At 48.8% G+C, this 17,411-nt stretch overlaps 4 protein-coding genes across 4 annotated transcripts; all 4 read right to left on the reverse strand.

The window, feature by feature from the left end:
- Window positions 1–556: 556 nt before the first annotated feature.
- Window positions 557–1,878, reverse strand: F5J12DRAFT_531736 (uncharacterized protein). The gene is made up of 8 exons (XM_051739907.1): window positions 1,715–1,878; window positions 1,515–1,661; window positions 1,348–1,459; window positions 1,236–1,292; window positions 1,153–1,188; window positions 1,027–1,103; window positions 786–966; window positions 557–720 (listed from the first exon to the last, which is right to left on the reverse strand). Exons 2-7 carry the CDS (start codon window positions 1,562–1,564, stop codon window positions 801–803), a joined length of 498 nt encoding a protein of 165 aa, XP_051594735.1. The 5' UTR covers window positions 1,565–1,661; window positions 1,715–1,878; the 3' UTR covers window positions 557–720; window positions 786–800.
- On the reverse strand, window positions 1,879–5,328 carry F5J12DRAFT_531735 (heterokaryon incompatibility protein-domain-containing protein). Its single transcript, XM_051739906.1, has 8 exons — window positions 5,084–5,328; window positions 3,228–5,030; window positions 3,057–3,173; window positions 2,640–3,006; window positions 2,456–2,588; window positions 2,370–2,397; window positions 2,011–2,317; window positions 1,879–1,956 (listed from the first exon to the last, which is right to left on the reverse strand). The coding sequence occupies exons 2-7, from the start codon at window positions 5,028–5,030 to the stop codon at window positions 2,195–2,197; spliced, it is 2,571 nt and encodes an 856-aa protein (XP_051594736.1). The 5' UTR covers window positions 5,084–5,328; the 3' UTR covers window positions 1,879–1,956; window positions 2,011–2,194.
- Window positions 5,329–10,745: 5,417 nt separating this feature from the next.
- Window positions 10,746–12,084, reverse strand: F5J12DRAFT_531973 (uncharacterized protein). Its single transcript, XM_051739909.1, has 10 exons — window positions 12,075–12,084; window positions 11,797–12,005; window positions 11,688–11,743; window positions 11,600–11,635; window positions 11,433–11,544; window positions 11,321–11,377; window positions 11,238–11,273; window positions 11,118–11,188; window positions 10,872–11,059; window positions 10,746–10,817 (listed from the first exon to the last, which is right to left on the reverse strand). The coding sequence occupies exons 2-9, from the start codon at window positions 11,836–11,838 to the stop codon at window positions 10,915–10,917; spliced, it is 555 nt and encodes a 184-aa protein (XP_051594737.1). The 5' UTR covers window positions 11,839–12,005; window positions 12,075–12,084; the 3' UTR covers window positions 10,746–10,817; window positions 10,872–10,914.
- On the reverse strand, window positions 12,085–15,334 carry F5J12DRAFT_531972 (heterokaryon incompatibility protein-domain-containing protein). The gene is made up of 8 exons (XM_051739908.1): window positions 15,126–15,334; window positions 13,279–15,069; window positions 13,110–13,226; window positions 12,672–13,059; window positions 12,491–12,623; window positions 12,331–12,444; window positions 12,199–12,270; window positions 12,085–12,143 (listed from the first exon to the last, which is right to left on the reverse strand). The coding sequence occupies exons 2-6, from the start codon at window positions 15,067–15,069 to the stop codon at window positions 12,378–12,380; spliced, it is 2,496 nt and encodes an 831-aa protein (XP_051594738.1). The 5' UTR covers window positions 15,126–15,334; the 3' UTR covers window positions 12,085–12,143; window positions 12,199–12,270; window positions 12,331–12,377.
- Between the last annotated feature and the right edge of the window lie 2,077 nt (window positions 15,335–17,411).

Consider the following 17,411-nt stretch of genomic DNA (forward strand, 5'->3'; position numbering starts at 1 on the left):
TGCAAGCACGTAAGTGGAGTGTATCGCAGGTTAGTATGAAAATGACCTCAGACCTCAAGCTAGCACTGCATGTGTACGGTACAGGCAGCACTTATATCAAGGACAGTGACACTATACGTCGTGGGTTCCCAGCGTTTCGGCGAGCCTGAGGTTGAACGAGGCGATCCGATTGGCGTGAGGTACACCGTACCGCAGACTGCCAGGGATTCTATATCATTCCCCAACCTCCTCGCTAAGAGAATGACTGCAACTCCTTTCTGTACACTAGCCACGGTTCGACACTGCCAAGCCATCGCTTGTGCGACACGTGGGTGCCAGCGTAGGGTTGTGTAGGCGTAGTGACTGAAGATCATGCATTCTTTCAAGGCACTATTGGCTTAGCTGCCTGTTCCCGCAACTGCAATTGGATCACTTTCTGAACCTCTGTTGTTTCATCGTGCTCGTGTTCACCACCAGGGATTCGGCCCCCACTTTTTGCAAGGAGTGGCCGCGGTCGATGACCGAACGTGGTACGGCTAATGAGTACTCTTTTTCCAATACAGGACATCGGCCTAGAATGGGAGACAGCAATACTTGAATTTGTCCCTTGGACTCGTCTCGAATTGTTTAATGTACAGAAGGTTACTTCTTGTATAAACTATTATTACAACAAGATTAGACCAGGAGACTCGTTACTTCGTGGAACCAGCTAGTAAGTGTTGACTACGACATTCTCAACAACTTCACGATCACCATCAGCAAGGTGAATTTATCCAAACGAAGTTACAGCACGAGGACATACTTACCAAAATCCATGTTAGTTACACCGCTGGCGTGGGGGGCGTTTGAAAGCTTGTACTTGGGCCTTGCATGTTGGTGTTGGTGTCCCACGGAACAATTGTGCCAGACCACTTCGCTTGCTCTGCAGCCCGAGCAGCAAGCAGCAACTGATGTTTCGATGTGCCCGCTCCTGCATCAAACAAGATCCTAGAACAATGTATATCCAGCGATTTATATCGATGCGATCCGCCAAATGGTGATACCTACCGCTGCAAGTGAACTTGATCATCGCTTGGGTTTGCTAATGGACCCGTCATCAACGAATTTAAGATTGCCCGTAATCCCTACTGACGGCGGTGACATTGCCACGGTCAAGCGTGGGACGCCACTTACCACGAACTTGCGTTCGCTCCGAATATAATCCGCAACCTGAATCATGTCAAATGACATCTATGGAGGTCAGAGAGTTGACTCGCCTGTGGTAACAATTGGTCCACTTCTGCACAGATCCCACACCAACAGAGCCATAGGATCTATTAACAAATCGGCAGTCAGTGTCAAAAAGTAACAAGTTGATGCTGTACTTGCCTTGCCTGTGACGTCCTCCTCCAGTGCTCGTTGTTCGTCTTCATCCTCTATTGCATTAGGTTTCGCTTGGAGCACCTCCATCTCTCGTACCATGGAATGAAAGTCGAGTTGCCTACATACGGCGTTCAAGAGGCCGACTGCTGAACGTCAGTGGATATGGTGCTGACCTATCATATTCAATGCACCTTCCCACATCTATCGATCTGGAGTATTGCATGGTAGAAAACCGAAACAATCCGATGTAATAGAAGTCCTCACGAGTGCTCAATCCCAACGGATGCAAAGTCGAAGGTAGTCCATATGTAATTGAGTAGCTTTTTGAGATTCGAATTAGCTCCAACCCCCTCTTGCCAGTAGCAACACTTACACCAGCACCCAGACTATGTGCTACGGACTTCGACTCGTTCTGCACTTTTTGCATTTCATCATACCGACGCGATGTAATATCCCAAGCAGAAAGAGTCTGGCACCGCCTGCACAACTGAGGTAACACAACTTCAAGCCGTGGATCTCGTGCAGCATCAAGTTGGCGGCTGCCCACAAATAGATTACACGTCATTGCCCAATCAGTGCACGACAATCTTGGTGCGCTTGCTAGTAATTCGTCTTCTAGAGCTGCGATGTAAGTATGCGGATGAGTATGCTTGTGTGTGATCGGCTAACCTTCTGCGGTGCCTACAGAAACCTCGCTGAGTGAATCGGTTTCAATCGCCCAGGGGAACCGTTCGAAGAATGTAATTTCACCGACCTACATTTAACGGTGGGTGTGAGCGAGACGAGGCAGTGAAAATATGAATCCGCACGTAATTTCTCAGATACTTGAGACCGAACATGTCCGAGAAGAAATTTATCGCACGATCTTTCTTCTGTCTGTGCTATTGCCATCCCAAGGGTGAGTTTGTGTTTGACAGCTGTCACGCCTGGAACGCACTACAGACTTGTGACGGGCTCTGGGACCTGTAATTTCGTGCTGAACATCTGTGGTCAGCAATGAAAGCCCAAAACGTGATAAGAAAAGGTACCATATTCACGAGGGCGTAGAAGTGTTTTCTACATGCCGAAACACAGCATCAGAATAGCAGCACACATAGTGATCCCATTGGCTTACCGAATACTTTGGAACTGTTCCCTTCTCTGTCGACAAGGCGGTTCTTTTCGCCAGACTTGGGGGCTTGCGACCGCATATAGTGGAGTCAAAACCCGTGGTTCTCTAGAGTGGCTCCCACTGTCTGAGGCTGGTTCTGATACTTGAAAGTCAAAAAGTCAGGGTGCGATCCTTGTGGAAAACCCACCGCCCCCCGAGTCCCTTTGTTCTCCATCATCATCAAATGTACAGAAATCTGAGCATTTTATGACCGCGATCACCAAATGTTTGCCTGCAGCACGGGTGGATAGGGCTTTCAGTAGCAACACAAAACATTCGTTGACAGGAAGTGAGAGGCCCTTCGATCGACGCAGCGCCAGGTGCATCCCCTCGTCATGATATGCCACCGTAAGATCATACTCATTCTCCATCATTGGTACTGCATAGTCAGATTTGCTGGAGGCCGTAGAGCAATCAGCCAAATCCATGGTGTTGATACCAAGTGTACGCATATCCTCGTATATATTTCCAGTGCATATAAGAGTGCCATTGGAATAATCACCGTAGTCACCCAGCTGGATATATCAGGCTCATCACTAAGGTGGGTATGCAGGGCATAACTCACCGCAATCTGTTGACCAGAACACTTGTCAAGCCGGACTTGACACCCGTCCAGGTGCAAGCGATAAGTGTGGCGAACCGGGTTCATAGGCCCCGGCATATCAAGGCCACTCCAATCGTTCTATGATAACACAAATGGTCAGGACCGCATGCACACGGGGGAGAAAGTACCAACTGATGTAGTTGTCCATCCGCGTGGTCCGTCACAGCAACCAGGACATTGCTCAACGTCAACCATGAGCTTGAAGTTGCCCATCTCCCGTCGCCCCCAGACTACCCTCGCAGCCCAGATTGATCTAGGAAGGTGAGCATGCTTGATGAAGTGGTCATTGCTACGCTCGTCCTCATGCTCTTGTTTGGGCATATTCCGAGCGTGATCAGCACGGGCACCGCCCATTCGATAATATGCTCGCCTGCCAAAGTCTCTCCAGTCCGTTCCTTGAGTTGGAGAGTCTTCATCATAGAAAACGTGCACCCATCCTTGGCTGAGGTAATAACCAAGGCCAACTGCAAAGCGAGAGCTGGCATCATCGTTGGCATAGACTATAACAATGAGATCGTCTTTAAGAGATGAAAGCGTGACAGAATCGCCTCTAAACTCGCGTGGGTAGGTGCCGCGGCGGGTGAATCCATGGTATGAAGCATGCTTGTCGTCAAGTGCAAACCCGCGGTGCATCTCGTTGGCATCTTGGTGATGAGTGAGATAGAGTGTCTTGAACTCTGGATACGCCTTAATGTATGGAAGGTGCAACGCATCTGAAGCTCTGTCGAAGCTGGATCCAGAGGATACCAAATCAATGCTGACCAACCCTACCTCACCATAGCCGCATGCCAATACAGCCCTGCAGTGGAACGGAGAGTTGGAAAGGGGAATGACGGGCAAGCACACCTGGATACCCCCATTGCTGATAGCGAATGTGCGAAGTGGCTGGCTGAGCGATCGGAGGCGCCACCTCAACCATGCAAGTCTGCACCAATGTATTGGGTTGGTCGCGATCTTCGTGGAGTTACGCTGGATGTACCAGGGATTACCGAGTTTGTTCTCTTCGATGTATTTCATCAGTCTGTCGGCAAATTCATTGGGTTCCAACTTCGCGATTCCGCTACAACGCCAAAAGTCGCTCGGGTCATCAGCCAGGACACTGCCTGTCCGGGGCCTCAATGGATTCCATGCAAATATGCTGTGATCGTTGGACGTGCGGATGATTTCCAGTTGTAACCTCTGAAATGCTTTCTCGCCCTCTCCATACAACATGGGCATGTTAACCCGGAACAACCCCATCAGCGAATATGCCCGATCCTCCACGCGTGTCGTCTCCCGCTTAGCTGCCCAGGACATAATTTCTGCGACACAGAGACGCTTCACATCCAGGCCGACCCTCAAAACTTCGGTGGGAATTCCGGTGATTTCCTGCAACACAGGTGCAAGGCGTCGTTTGTTGCCAATCGACACCCAGTCCTTGTTGAAGAACTCGACTTGCTTTGGGGCGATGAGTTCCTGTAGCGTCCAGCCTCGCACAAACCACTCTGGCCAGCCAAAGGACTTGCCAAACTTGATGACATCTCGCCTGACAGGGAAGACCGACCCATCAACGTCGTTGAGGTACGCATAGCACACCTGTGCATTTCGATACCACCGATACATCGAATTGATGGCCTCGGATAGTTCTGAACTGCTCCGCTTGTCGATGCAGCAGGTATCTATCCACAACCATTCGTAGCCGTCGTTCGTAGCTTGCTCACAGCTCTTGATGATCTTTTGGTAGCCGTCGCGCCGCCTGACTTCGTCTCTCTTCCGCTCCTCCATCTTCATGAGCCCAACCATCTCTTTATAGCCGGCTTCGGCGCCCCAGCGATGTGATAATATCGCATAATGAGTACCTTTGTCATCAAGCTCCTTCAGAACTTCACGTTCAGGATCGGTTTGCTGGATGTCTGTTTCCCGCTCGAGGACAGCTCTCACATCTAATAACTTCATCTTCCTAAGAGCTCAATGTAATGTTCAACACATCAATAAGTTATTGCACATACCCTCCGGTTTCCGAGCCAACGGGGTATTCTTTCACGTGGTGAGCTTCGAGCGTAGGACCAAAGGCGACGGAGGACTGATGCTGGTTGCTGGTCACAGATCTTAAGGGAGGGATGCAAGTATTGAACGTGAGCGTCAGTTGCAAAACTTTATGTATATTTGGCTGCCATGCGGAACAGGTCTTTCAAACTTGGCATGCGCTCGACACGGACACCGGTCCCTTGTTCGTCATCCTGTCTAAAAGGCGCCTATCAAAAACACGAGGCAGATAAACGGAATCGCCACGTAGCACATTTCAGTCAGTTCTCTCTGCGGTGACAGTTACGGTGGCATCTCCGTTGACCCAATTATGTACCACCGGCATGGGCACAGATAAATTTACGCAGGGAATTAGGGAAAGGGAGTCGTTTTGACATCGCCTTCGTAGTCAGGCACCAGTATACTGGGGTACGCTACAAAGCACCGACCTGTGGTCCGAGGGTGTACAGTTGTATGGCTGCAGGACCCAGCTCCTTCCCCCTAACCGTGTGCCGAAATTTCATCTCGGTACGCTGTGCAATACTCCTAGTAGCGGGGAGCCTGTCATTGGCCTCTCATGAGAATATCGGGACCCCAGCTAGACGGGCAGCTGGTAGGCAATTGCGTTTTCGGTGCTCATTCAGAATGTAGGAAGGATACGAGAAGGGAACTCGCCTAACTGACATTCAATCTTCATACAGCGCACAACTACAGCCCAGTTGTTTGATTGTAGCTGTTCGCCCGACATACCATCGAATTCCGTCTACAAAACTACTCGAGGGAATACCAGTCCACAGCAACCTCCATTTGGGAGTGACTTGTCGTAAGACTCCTTTCGCACTCGGTAAGACACTTCTGTCCAATGAGATCTGGGCTCGCTCAAGGGCGAGAGAGTTGTTAACAGCCCAGTCGCGTAGCTGTTTCCTAGATATATCATTTCCAATGTACGCGTGCAGCTGGGGTCGTCTGCTTCTTGAATCTGCATCCCAGGGACATGGATTTTGATGCCCTTGCATGCATGCCGTTTCTCATTCAGTTGACTTTCTGTTTCACTCGAGGAGTGCTGACTGGACACGCGCTGGAACATATCCGCAGAAGGGAGCGCTAAACACGAACCTAATGCGTTGGCTTGCTTGCGGCATAGCATTGAAAGGGGTTGAGCAGAGCGCAGGAAAACTAGAAAGTTATGCGGCACGTTCTTAACAATGTGATATCAGCGGACGACCATCTGTTTCTGGGCGGCATCAGGAATCTGCAGGAAAGGATGGTCAGCATCTCCAACAGGGGTCAATGACGTTGATAGGCCAACGCCTCCAGAAACATTGGAAAGCACACGATCGTCCGCGAAGAATGCCGCTCGTGACTGGCGTGACCATGGTTGTTGTTCTGGTATCCATTACACCCTCAATTCGTCCCCCCCCCCCAGGGATCCGGCTGGTGGCAGGGAAACACCCTCTTTCACGGCGCCTTAACTCGCGAGCGCTGACTGGACCCTCACAACTCGACTGATGCAAGCGAAGAATTACCACTGCTTTGTTTTTTTGTGCGACCGATTGATGCATCGCCGTCGAGTATGCCCCGATGACCATTGCGTTCGCGCTGGTCACTGTTAGCATCCTCACGGATTGGAGCTCCGTTTGGCCTCTTAAGCAATGGAGTCCTATTAGACCATACAATTTTGAATGATGATTGCCTCGATCGCCCTCTGATATCCAGGATGCCAGCTCATTTTCAACCTGCGTGGAGGCTAACGATTCAGGAATATCGTCTCTGATAATGCTCATTCTTTAACGCATGCTCGGGGACCACATTCCGATTAGCCCATGGCGAGTGCGTTGAGTGATATGGTTGAAAGGTTGATAATAGACTCTCTCGGAGGAGAGACGACGGCCACACTCGTAGACGTACCAAGTTGTGGGTCGAAGAATGTGTTGAAAGGTTCTCAGAAGCGGCGAGTTCCGGATAAACCATGATGTTGAACGCTCTCGTATAGCAGCTCGGATGAACGCTGGCGAAACCTCCTAACTACCTCGAGGTACGAGTCGTAGTGCAACCGATCCGTCTCCATCTTCCTCACTTTTTCCCCTCTATGGTGGCGGCTAGGTTGTATGGCCGCTAAAGAGTATTTCTGTACTGGAAGCGTCTGGAAATTGCGGATATCGCATGTAAGTAGAGTGTATCGCGGCATGAAAAATAACCGCAATGTCGCAAATTTCTTGGGCACGTGATAAGAACCTTATAATACATGTTAAGGGTGGCTGTTCACACTTCTGTTATAAGCCATGCCAATGCCACCCATGTGTCATTGAAAGATTGCCAAAAATGGGTATTTGTACATAATATTTTACACATTTGCACTATATCTTAGATAAAATATCACATATTTGCTATAATCTAGCCAAACCTGACCATTATAATGGCAAGTGGTCCATTACACACTGCTTACAATGGGGGCACGTGACAATGGACCAAATAAATTTGCGACAAAGGCAGCAGCCTTGGTGTGCAATTACATAAGCAGCATCTAGTACATACAGTTGATTCACTCATAATGTATACCGATGGGACCACATCAAGCCTGATACAGTATCAGCAAAATACAATATGAAAAGTCACCCATAGTGTGACTTATGTGATGGTTCAATTTCGTGACCCATACACTGAGAGTAGGTTACAGTACGAGCAACAATTTCATCCAGTGAAATTGTATGTATCAAGGGAGGTTTGCTTAGCACGAAGAAATGTTTCCCGCTGAAGGTGTGATCAGAATATGCGAAGTTGCCTTGATAAGTCAAGTGACAATCCAGCATCCCCAAATACCATACATACACTCTCGAGCTCTTCACAGAGCACCAGAACGCTCTCGTGAGTCACGGTGGGGCCTGAATCTTCCTCCTCTTCACTGTCTGAATCCACCTCGATCATGTCCCCACTTGCAGCAGCCAGTTCCTGATGAACAGAATCTGCAATTGCCTTATCAGTTAAGTCACCACTGCTCGTCTCTCATTCTTCAGCAGGGTCCACCAGCTCCTCCAGTGTGGACAGCTCAAATACATGATTCTGTTGCTGGAGACGCCTGACAGATGTCATTAGAGTTGTCTCGGCATTAGATAACTGGCCAGGGGGTGGTTTTGTGAGTGCAGGGATGCGAATTTTGAGGCCTGTGTGACAAGCAGCAGCATCAGCAAGTGGTTCAATGGCCTTCACAGCTATAGCAACATCTCCTTCAGCATCCATAACCACTGTGAGAGCTGGACACCAATCTGTGTTGACATAGGAATTCCCAAGGCAAGCTTCCAAACGAGCTTCTGCTTCAGGCAAGTTCATTTCTGTTGTCGCAAATTCACGAATAATTTGCCACCCAGTGGAATCAGCATGAGCTGGATGTGAACTTGATGTGGCCTGCATATTTGGGCTTTCTCTAGCATTGGTGTGAGAGTCAGCAACTTTGCAGATCTTGTTTGCAGGTAACAATGAACTCACGGCTGAATTTCTGTGTGGTCCCAACAGTGCTTGATAGTGTCTTGTGAGACAGCATTCCACGCAGACTTTGCCATTAGCATTGCTTCAAGGAGATCGATCTTGAAAATTTCTTGCGTGCCTGCTTCATCAAGTTCAACAGCACAGGCACAAAAATTGCAGCAGTAAATAGCTTTGAAGCAACGAATAATTCCGGCATCACAAGGTTATACAAACGAGGTTAAATTTGGTTTGAAAAACTCAATCTTGATGTTTGTTGGCTCATAATTGATTTTATGGCCAGGGAAGTTGTCAATTGATAACAAAACATAATGGTTTTGCTGTTTCATTCTGAGGTCAAATTTCTTTACCCACCTTAATGAATAAATAGGAGTTTAATATATTTCAATTTTTGAATGATAAGGTAAGGGACTTACTCCTCAAATAATGCAGCCATCATCCAAGCTTTCTTGTTGAACCGATAATAAAATCCCCATTGCTCGGGGGTCAGGTTCTTGAAGCAGCGAGGCTTTCCAAATTTCCCAATAAGGAATGGCTCTAACTTTTCACTACCATCAGCATTGCAAGCAAGGCCAATTGTGAGGCAGAATTTTTCCTTCTTTTTGCCACTCATCTGCTTCATGGCAAGACCTCGATCAGGTGGAGCACTGACAGTAGCTTCAAATCAGCAATTGGTCAGCAATAATTGAGTATGACTTACTAGGGGAAGAAACCAGTCTCGTCGAAGTTAAAGCGATCTCTTGGTGCAAACTTAGCCAATATTGGGCGAAATCAAGCCTGTTCTGCTTCAACTGCTTCTAAGTCAACTGAGCCAGCCTCACCATGCCTCCTGCGCTCTCGAAGATTGTATGCCTTGCAAAAAGATGGAATCCATCCTTCTCCAAGCAGCCTCTTGTTCTCTGGTACATTGAACTCCTTTTCAAACTTGGCTCACTTTTCTCAAAGCATGGGCCCTGACACTGTCTCACCCCTGTTCTCCATATGGTAAACCCAAAGAATGAGGGCTCACTCTACATCTGGTCTGGTTACAATACGAGGGCGCTTTGAAGACAGTGCATTAGGATTGTGGTTAATACAAGCTTCTAATGTCTGTCAGCCATGGAGTTTACGTGATAGAGTAGCTTGTGTGAAGATGAGAGCCCCTGACTTCAGGGTTTGAAAGTGCTCAACAACTTGCTTTTGTGGAAGAGCTGGGTGAGCATCAACATAAGCAAAGACAATCATCCAGTCACTGAGAGTGAGGTTTGACCGTGTGGTGGACTGTGCCAGCTGAGCAGAAGTAGCAGGGCTCGGAGCAGCATCCAGTGCCTTTCTTGGCTTCTTCGCAGGTTGGTTGTCGTTGTCCTGGTGGGGATTGCGGGCTCTTGGTTTGTGCTTCTCAGAAGGCATCATTGATGTTGGTAATTACTGTAACCTTAACCTCAGATTGCATTCATCAAGTATCTGATTGCAGGACAATGTGTTGTCGGACAATGAGCTGTCCCATCCTGCCAAATTGGATATATCATAATGTATATTTCTCACACTGTTCCAATACAGTATACATTATCCAAAATTTTCCAAATTCCCTGCTGCCCACAATGGGACTGACGAAAAGTCAATACAATATGAGAATTATACATTACAACCTCTTGCATTATGAGCAAGTCAACTGTACATCAAAAACACCATAGGTGCGTCTGGCAACTTGGTTCCCAGCGTCGCGCCGAGCCTCGTGTAGGACGAGACGATTTGATTCTACAAAGACTGTCAGGGATTCTATATCATACCCCAAGCTTCTCGCTAAGAGAAGCAAGTCCCGGCAGTACTATTTTCTTAGCTGCCTGTTCCTGCATCTGCAGTTGACTCACTCTCTAAACCTAGTCGGGGTGGCCCAGTCGAATCTGCCGGAGATGCGTCACCACGGTCATCGTCTCCCGTATCCACTACTACGCATTGGCCTTCACTTGCCACGAGAGTAGCTGCGATCGATAAACGGGAGGTACAGCCAATGCCGATGAGTGCTCTTTTCCCAATGTTGAATGCAGCCATGGGAGACGGCAATCTGCACATGTACTACCATGCTACAGACAAGGTGCTTGGAATCGCCCTTGGACTCGCCTCGAATTCTTTTCTGTACAGAAGGTTACATCTACATCTCGTACCTTAATCTACTACTACAAGGTTAGACAAGGAGACCCGTTGCTCTGCAGAACCAGCTAGTATGTGTTGACTACAGCCTTACCGCATTCCTATGAACTTCACGACGGTCGTCGATAAGATGAATTTATCCCGACGATGTTAAGGACATACTTGGCAAAATCCGTGTTTGCTAAACCAACGATGTGGAGGGAGTTTAAGAACTTGTACTCGGACCTTGCGCGTTGGTGTTGGTGGTGCCCCTCGGAATAGTTGTACCTGACCACTTGGCTTGCTCCGCAGCCCGAGCGTCAAGCAACAACTGATGTTTCGATGTGCCCGCTCCCGCATCAAACATAATCCTAGAATAACGTATATTCAGATTCATATCGAGGCAATCCGCCAAATGATGTCGCCTACCGCTGCAAGTGAGCTGGATCGTCAGGTGGGTCTATTAATGAAGACATAGCCAACGCAAGCTCACGTAGCCCCTGCTGACGGTGGTGATGTTATCACGTTCGAGCGTGTGACTCCACTTACCCTCAAGTCATTTTCTCTCTGGAGGTAATTCACAACCTGAACCACGTCAAACGACATTTATGGAGCTAAGAGGGCTGGCTTGCCTGTGATAATAGTTCGTCCACTTCTGCGCAGATCCCACTCCAACAGAGCCACAAGATCTATTAACGAATGGACCATGAGTGTCGAAAGGTAACAAGTTGGTGGTGTCCTTGCCTTTCCTGTGACGTCCTCCGCCAGCGCTCGCTGTTCGTCTTCATCCTCTGTTGCATTAAGTTTTTCTTGGAGCGCCTTTACCTCTTCTACCATGGAAGGAGTGTTCAAATGCCTACACATAGCGTTCAAGGCGTGGACTGCTGAAAGTTGGTAGATATAATGCCGACCTATCATATTCAATGCCACTGGCTGGACCTGTCCGTCTAGAGCCGGAAAGCATTGAAGGATAGAAAAAGAAAGAATAAAAGTACTCACGAGGATTCATGTTCAATGCGTGCATCCTTGAAGGTAATCCCTATGTATTTGAGTAGCTGTTTATGATTGGAATTAGCGTCTACCGATTTGGGCTGATACAAACACTTACGCCAGCACCCAGAGTTTGTGAGATGGACTTCAACTCGTACATCACTGTCACTTTCTGCTTTCTAGCAGCATACCGACGCGATGTGTCACATGATTCATCAAAAGTTCGACACCGCTCGCGCAAGAGAGGTAACACAACTTCAAGGCACGGGTGCTGTGTAGCACTGGGTTGTCGGCTACCCTTAAATAGGCGTGCTAGTAAACCATGCTCTAAAGCAGTAATGTAAGTTTGCGGGCAAAAATACTTAGTGTGGAGGGTCAACCTTCCGTAAAGCTTACAATAACCTCATTCGGTGAATCAGTTTCCATCATCCAGGGGAGCCTTTCGAAGAATGTTATTATGCCAACCTACAATTGACGGGAATTATGAGAGGGACGAGGCTGTGAAAAGAAGAGTACGCACGTAATTTCTCAGATGCTGGAGACCAAACATGTCTGAGAAAAATTTGATTGCTTCATCTTTCATCTTTCTATTCTGTTGCCATCGTAAATGAATGTTTGTGAGTTTCATATAGTTCCCCAACACACCACGGACTTGTGACGGGCTTCAGGTCCTGTAAATTCCTGGTGAAGATCGTGTGATCAGCGCGGGCAAACGCCAAACGGGATAAGAGAAGGTACCATATTCACGAGAGCGTAAAAGTGCTCCCTACAAAACATCAGTAACAGCACACACAGCGACCCCGTGGGCTTACCGAATAATTCCGAGCTGTTGCCATCTATGCGAACAAAGCGATTTTTTTTCCCAAACTTGCGGCCTTCCGACGGCACATAGTGGAGTCAAAATCCGTGGCTCTGTGGAGTCGTTCCCATTATCTGAGGCACAGTCTGATATTCGAAGTCAAAAAGTGAGCAGAGTACTTGTGGAAAACTTACTGTCCCCTGAGTGCCTTCGTTTGTCATCGTCAATTCGTTTTCCATCATCGTCAACCCTATAGAAATCTGAGCATTGTACGACTGATATCACCAATGTTTTGCCTGCAGCACGGGTGGACAAGGCTTTCAGTAGCAGTGCAAAATGTTCGTTGGCGGGAAGCGAGAGGCCCTTCGGTTCACACAAGACCAAGGGCTCCGAGGAATTATTCGCCACAACGAGATCATTCCAATTCTTCCTGTGATTCGTTGCAAATTTACCGCTAGATATGCGGGAGACTACGGGGCGATAAACTGAGTCCATGGGATTGATGCCAAGGGTGCGCATATCCTCAAATATATTGCCAGTGCGTGTAAAAGTGCGGCAGGAATAGTCACCATAATCACCCAGCTGGTTATATCAGGCTCGAGACAAGCATATAGATGCATGGCAAGACTCACCGCAACCCATTGACCAGAACACCTCTCGAACTGTGCCTCGCACCCGTCCAGCTGCAACTCATATGAGTAACTATGCGTGTTCATAATCCCTGGCCGATCCAGGCTACTCCATTGGATCTATGAATGCAAATGGTAAGGTCTGCATGCACATGGGAGAGAGAGCACCAACAAATGCAATCGACCATTGGCACGGCCCATCACAACAACCAGCACACTGCTCGACATCGAGCACAACGTTGAAATTGTCCTTCTCCTTCCACCTCCTGTAAATTATCTTTGCAGCCCAGATTGATCGGGGAAGATGGACATGCTTGATGAAGGGTTCACGGGAGTCCAACCGGTGCCGTTGTTCGGCCATACTCTGATATTTTGCACGTCCACTCCACATTCGATCATATGCTCTCTTCCCAAAGTCCCCTTGAGCTGAAAGGCGATCATCGTAGACGACATCCATCCATCCTTGGCCACGGTAACATCCGAGACCAAGGGCAAAGCGAGATCCGGCACAGTCGTTGGCATAGACTACAACAATGAGATCGTCGGTGCGAGAGGAGAGTGTCGCAGTATCGCCTATGAAGTCGCGTGGATAGACGCCCCGACGGGTGAATCCATGGTACAAGGCATGCTTGTCATCGAGTGTAAATTCTCGGCGTGTCTCATTGGCGTCTTGATGATGGGTAAGGTAGAGTGTCTTGAACACTGGAAGCGTCTTGAGAGCGCCCGTGATGCCAAAGCTCTTGTCATAGCTGGATCCAGAAAATACCAAATCGATGGTGGCCAGACCCCATCCATCGTTTTCAGTACATGCCAATATAGCCCTGAAATGAAGCGGAGAGTCGCGGGAGGGAGTGATGGGCAGACACACTTGGATACCCGCACTGTTGACAGAGAATGTGTGAAGCTGCTGGCTGAGCGACTGAGCACGCCTCTTCAACCAAGCAACTCTGCACCAGTGTATCGGGTTGGTCGAGATCTTGTGCCAGTTAAGCCAGATATGCCAGGGATTGCCAAGGTCGTAGAGGTCGATGTACTCCACCAGTTCCTTGACAAACTCATCGGGTTCCAACTTCTTGATTTTTCTACAACCCCGAAAGTCGCTTGGATCCTCTGCCAGAACACTGCCCGACCTTGGTTTCTGTGGATTCCATGCAAATATGCTTTGGTCGCTGGATATGCGAATGATTTCCAGTTGCAGTCTCTCAAATGCCTTTCTTCCTTCTCCGTACAACATGGGCATGTTCACTCCGAACAACCCCATCAGCGAGTATGCCCGATCTTCCACGCGCGTCGTCTCCCGCTCAGCCGCCCAGGACATGATTTGTGCGACACTGAGACGCTCTGCAGCCAGGCCGTCCTTCAAAACTTCGCATGGAATTCCCGTGACTTCCTCCAACCTGGGTGCAAGGCGCCACTTGTTGCCAATGGATACCCAGTCCTTGTTGAAGAATTCGACTTTCTTTGGTGCGACGAGCTCCTGCAGGGTCCACCCCCGCACGAACCACTCCGGCCAACCGTTGGACTCGGGAAAATTGCCGACATCCCGTTTAGTAGGGAAGGTTGATTCATCGACGTCGTTGAGGTACGCATAGCACACCCCTGCATTTTGGTACCACCGATACATCGAATTGATGGCCTCGGATAGTTCTGAACTACTCTGCTTGTTGATGCAGCAGGTGTCGATCCACACCCACGCGTAGCCGTCCTTCTCAGCTTGCTCGCAGCTCTTGATGATCTTTTGATAGCCATCGCGCTTTCTGACTTTGTCCTTCTTCTGCTCCTCCATCTTGATGAGTCCGGTCATCTCTTTGTAACCGACCTCCGAGCCGTCGCCCCAGCGATGTGATAGTATCGCATAACTTGTGGTCTCGTCATCACACTCCTTCAGGACCTCACGTTCGGGATCCGTCTGTTGGATGTGCTTTTCCCTGTCGAGAACAGCTTTCACATCTAATAACTTCATCTTCCTCACAGATTAACGTGAGGTTCAACACGACCTGAATAAGTTGTCACACGTACTTTCTGTTAGGCGCCCGAGCCTACACAGTATTCTTCCACGTGGTGGGCTGCGAGTGTAGGGCGAAAGGCAAACAGAGGACCAATGCTGGTTGCTGATCACAGGTCTTCGGGGAGGAACACAGGTGTGTTGGATGAGTGCCAGTTGCGGGGTTATATATTCGGCAACCACGTGGAACAGACTGACATGCGCTCCATGCGTGGACGCTGGTATTATTATTATTCATTATTCGGTCTTCGAGAGCTCACCAAGAACATGAGGCGATAAGACCATTTAGAGTATACTCCGTCTGTAGCTGCAGATACGCCCGACTGTGTGCCACCACAACAGCGAGGGCACAGATGAATTTACACAGCAAGCTTTGTTGGTCCAAGGGAGTCTTATTGTCATCGTGTTGGAAATCAGGCAGGAGTCACATAGGATACTAGTGTGCACTACAAAGTGCCGACCTTCGGGCTAGCTGCGTGCAGGAATGACATCTCAGTACAGTGCAGTAGTCCTACCTACTTTACGGTCATCACATTGCTGTGTGGCTGATCCGAAATTGAGGTATCAACAATTGCAGGTCAAGAGATCTGCAAATCACAGACGGATTTCGCTAAGCCACAAGTCGTGCTGACTTCGCCCAGGAAACGTGTGGGCAGTGTTGAGCGATACTGTTCCCCGGCCGGAAGGGCCCATGGCAGCCACACTCGAAAAGGAAACGAAGGTAAAGTTAACTCGCTGTCGGAAGCATCAAAACAAATTTGTCAGACACGCACGCTTCGTAGCCAGGTGTGAACGGCGCGACCTCTTCGAGGCTTCTTCTATAACTACCTCGAAGTATGAGTCGTAGTGTATCCGATCCATCTTCCCTGCTAGGGAACCGTCCTTTACAAAACCTGCGTTGCTTGCTTGCACGTATCATGGAGACTAGGTTGTATGGTCTCTGCAGAGTATTTTGGTGGTGAAAGCACCTCGAGAGAGGCTTTAGGGGGGGGAGGTCTTTGTGGAACCCTTTGTCATTCAAACCTTCAAAGACGGACTTGGGTGCATTCGGAGTGCAGGTAGGATACGGGAAAGGGAGCTCACCTACATGACATTCCAGCTGCGCATGGCACGCATCCGCAGCTCGTTTGTCCAATCGGGACGTACCATCCAGCGAGCTTTTCCAACAAATGTGTGCAGGTAATGTCTCGGCTGCTTCTGGGCCCCAGCAGCATAGCTTTCAATTCCTATATGCGCTCCGTTTCTGGCAGTCAGTCTACTTTCTGCTCCGCTTAGGGACTGCCAAATAGATACATACCAGAACGTATCAGCAGAAGAGAGCACCAAATGTGAGCTTGACCTATTGGCTTGCTCGCAGCATAGCATTGAAAATGAAGTGCAGGACTAACGTAGCTGTGAACAAATCCAGCACGGGCAATCGCCGTTACAGGCTGGAGGCTGAAACAATGCAAGCACCATCCCCGGCGCCAGGGATTCTATGTATTTGACCAAGTTGTTCCTGTGTAGCGTTTCCCTGACCCCTTTGCTGGAGCAACTTGAGGTGGACGGTTCAAAACTCCTCGACACTTGGCAAAAAGTTCAAGTGTCCCTGTCAGCATATGGACCTATGGTCAACAATTAGCCTAGTGCTTGCACTAACCGCCTCCTTGTTGACGTCTACACGTGACCACGCTTCATGGTATCGTTGAGACATCTCGCTTCCAGCTACGACGTTCGGAGAAGCTTGACTTCACTCCGGACATTGCGCGTATTACTGCATCCTCAGCGCCAACCTTGCATATTCTGGTTCCCTTGTCGACATCCCTGTCGCGCATTCCCTGCCATCCCTCTCCTCACACAGTGCAACGCGGCACAACTGCCATGCTGCTTGTGAGTACTTAGACAGTCCATCTTTATGTATGAAAAGGACTATCTTGATGTTAAGCGAAGAATTCTGACGGTAGACAACCTGGAAAACCCTGCTAAATACTCCGTTTCCTCAGATCTAATTCTTCTAGTGCTGACACTGAGTTGTTACATCTTTTTGGGTGGAGAGGCAGATGTCAAATACGCCCCACACGAGAAGTATTATCAAACGAAACTTCGTTATGAACCATAGTGCAACCCTCCATCGGCTTGCTCATAAGCAGGCGAAGAACCCACATACATATATGCAACGTTGAGATCCGGGGGGCATGCGGCTACCGATTTATCTATTGGTTGGTTATGTATTAGGCGGTTGAACGCCAATTACGTAATATACTAATTATATGGAACCCTCTTGAATTCTTAACCTGATCTTTCTCGCTGATCGTGGAGGG

The sequence above is a fragment of the Pisolithus orientalis genome (assembly GCF_024613125.1).
Source record: "Pisolithus orientalis strain OTSU chromosome Unknown F5J12scaffold_78, whole genome shotgun sequence".
NCBI lineage: Eukaryota > Fungi > Basidiomycota > Agaricomycetes > Boletales > Pisolithaceae > Pisolithus > Pisolithus orientalis.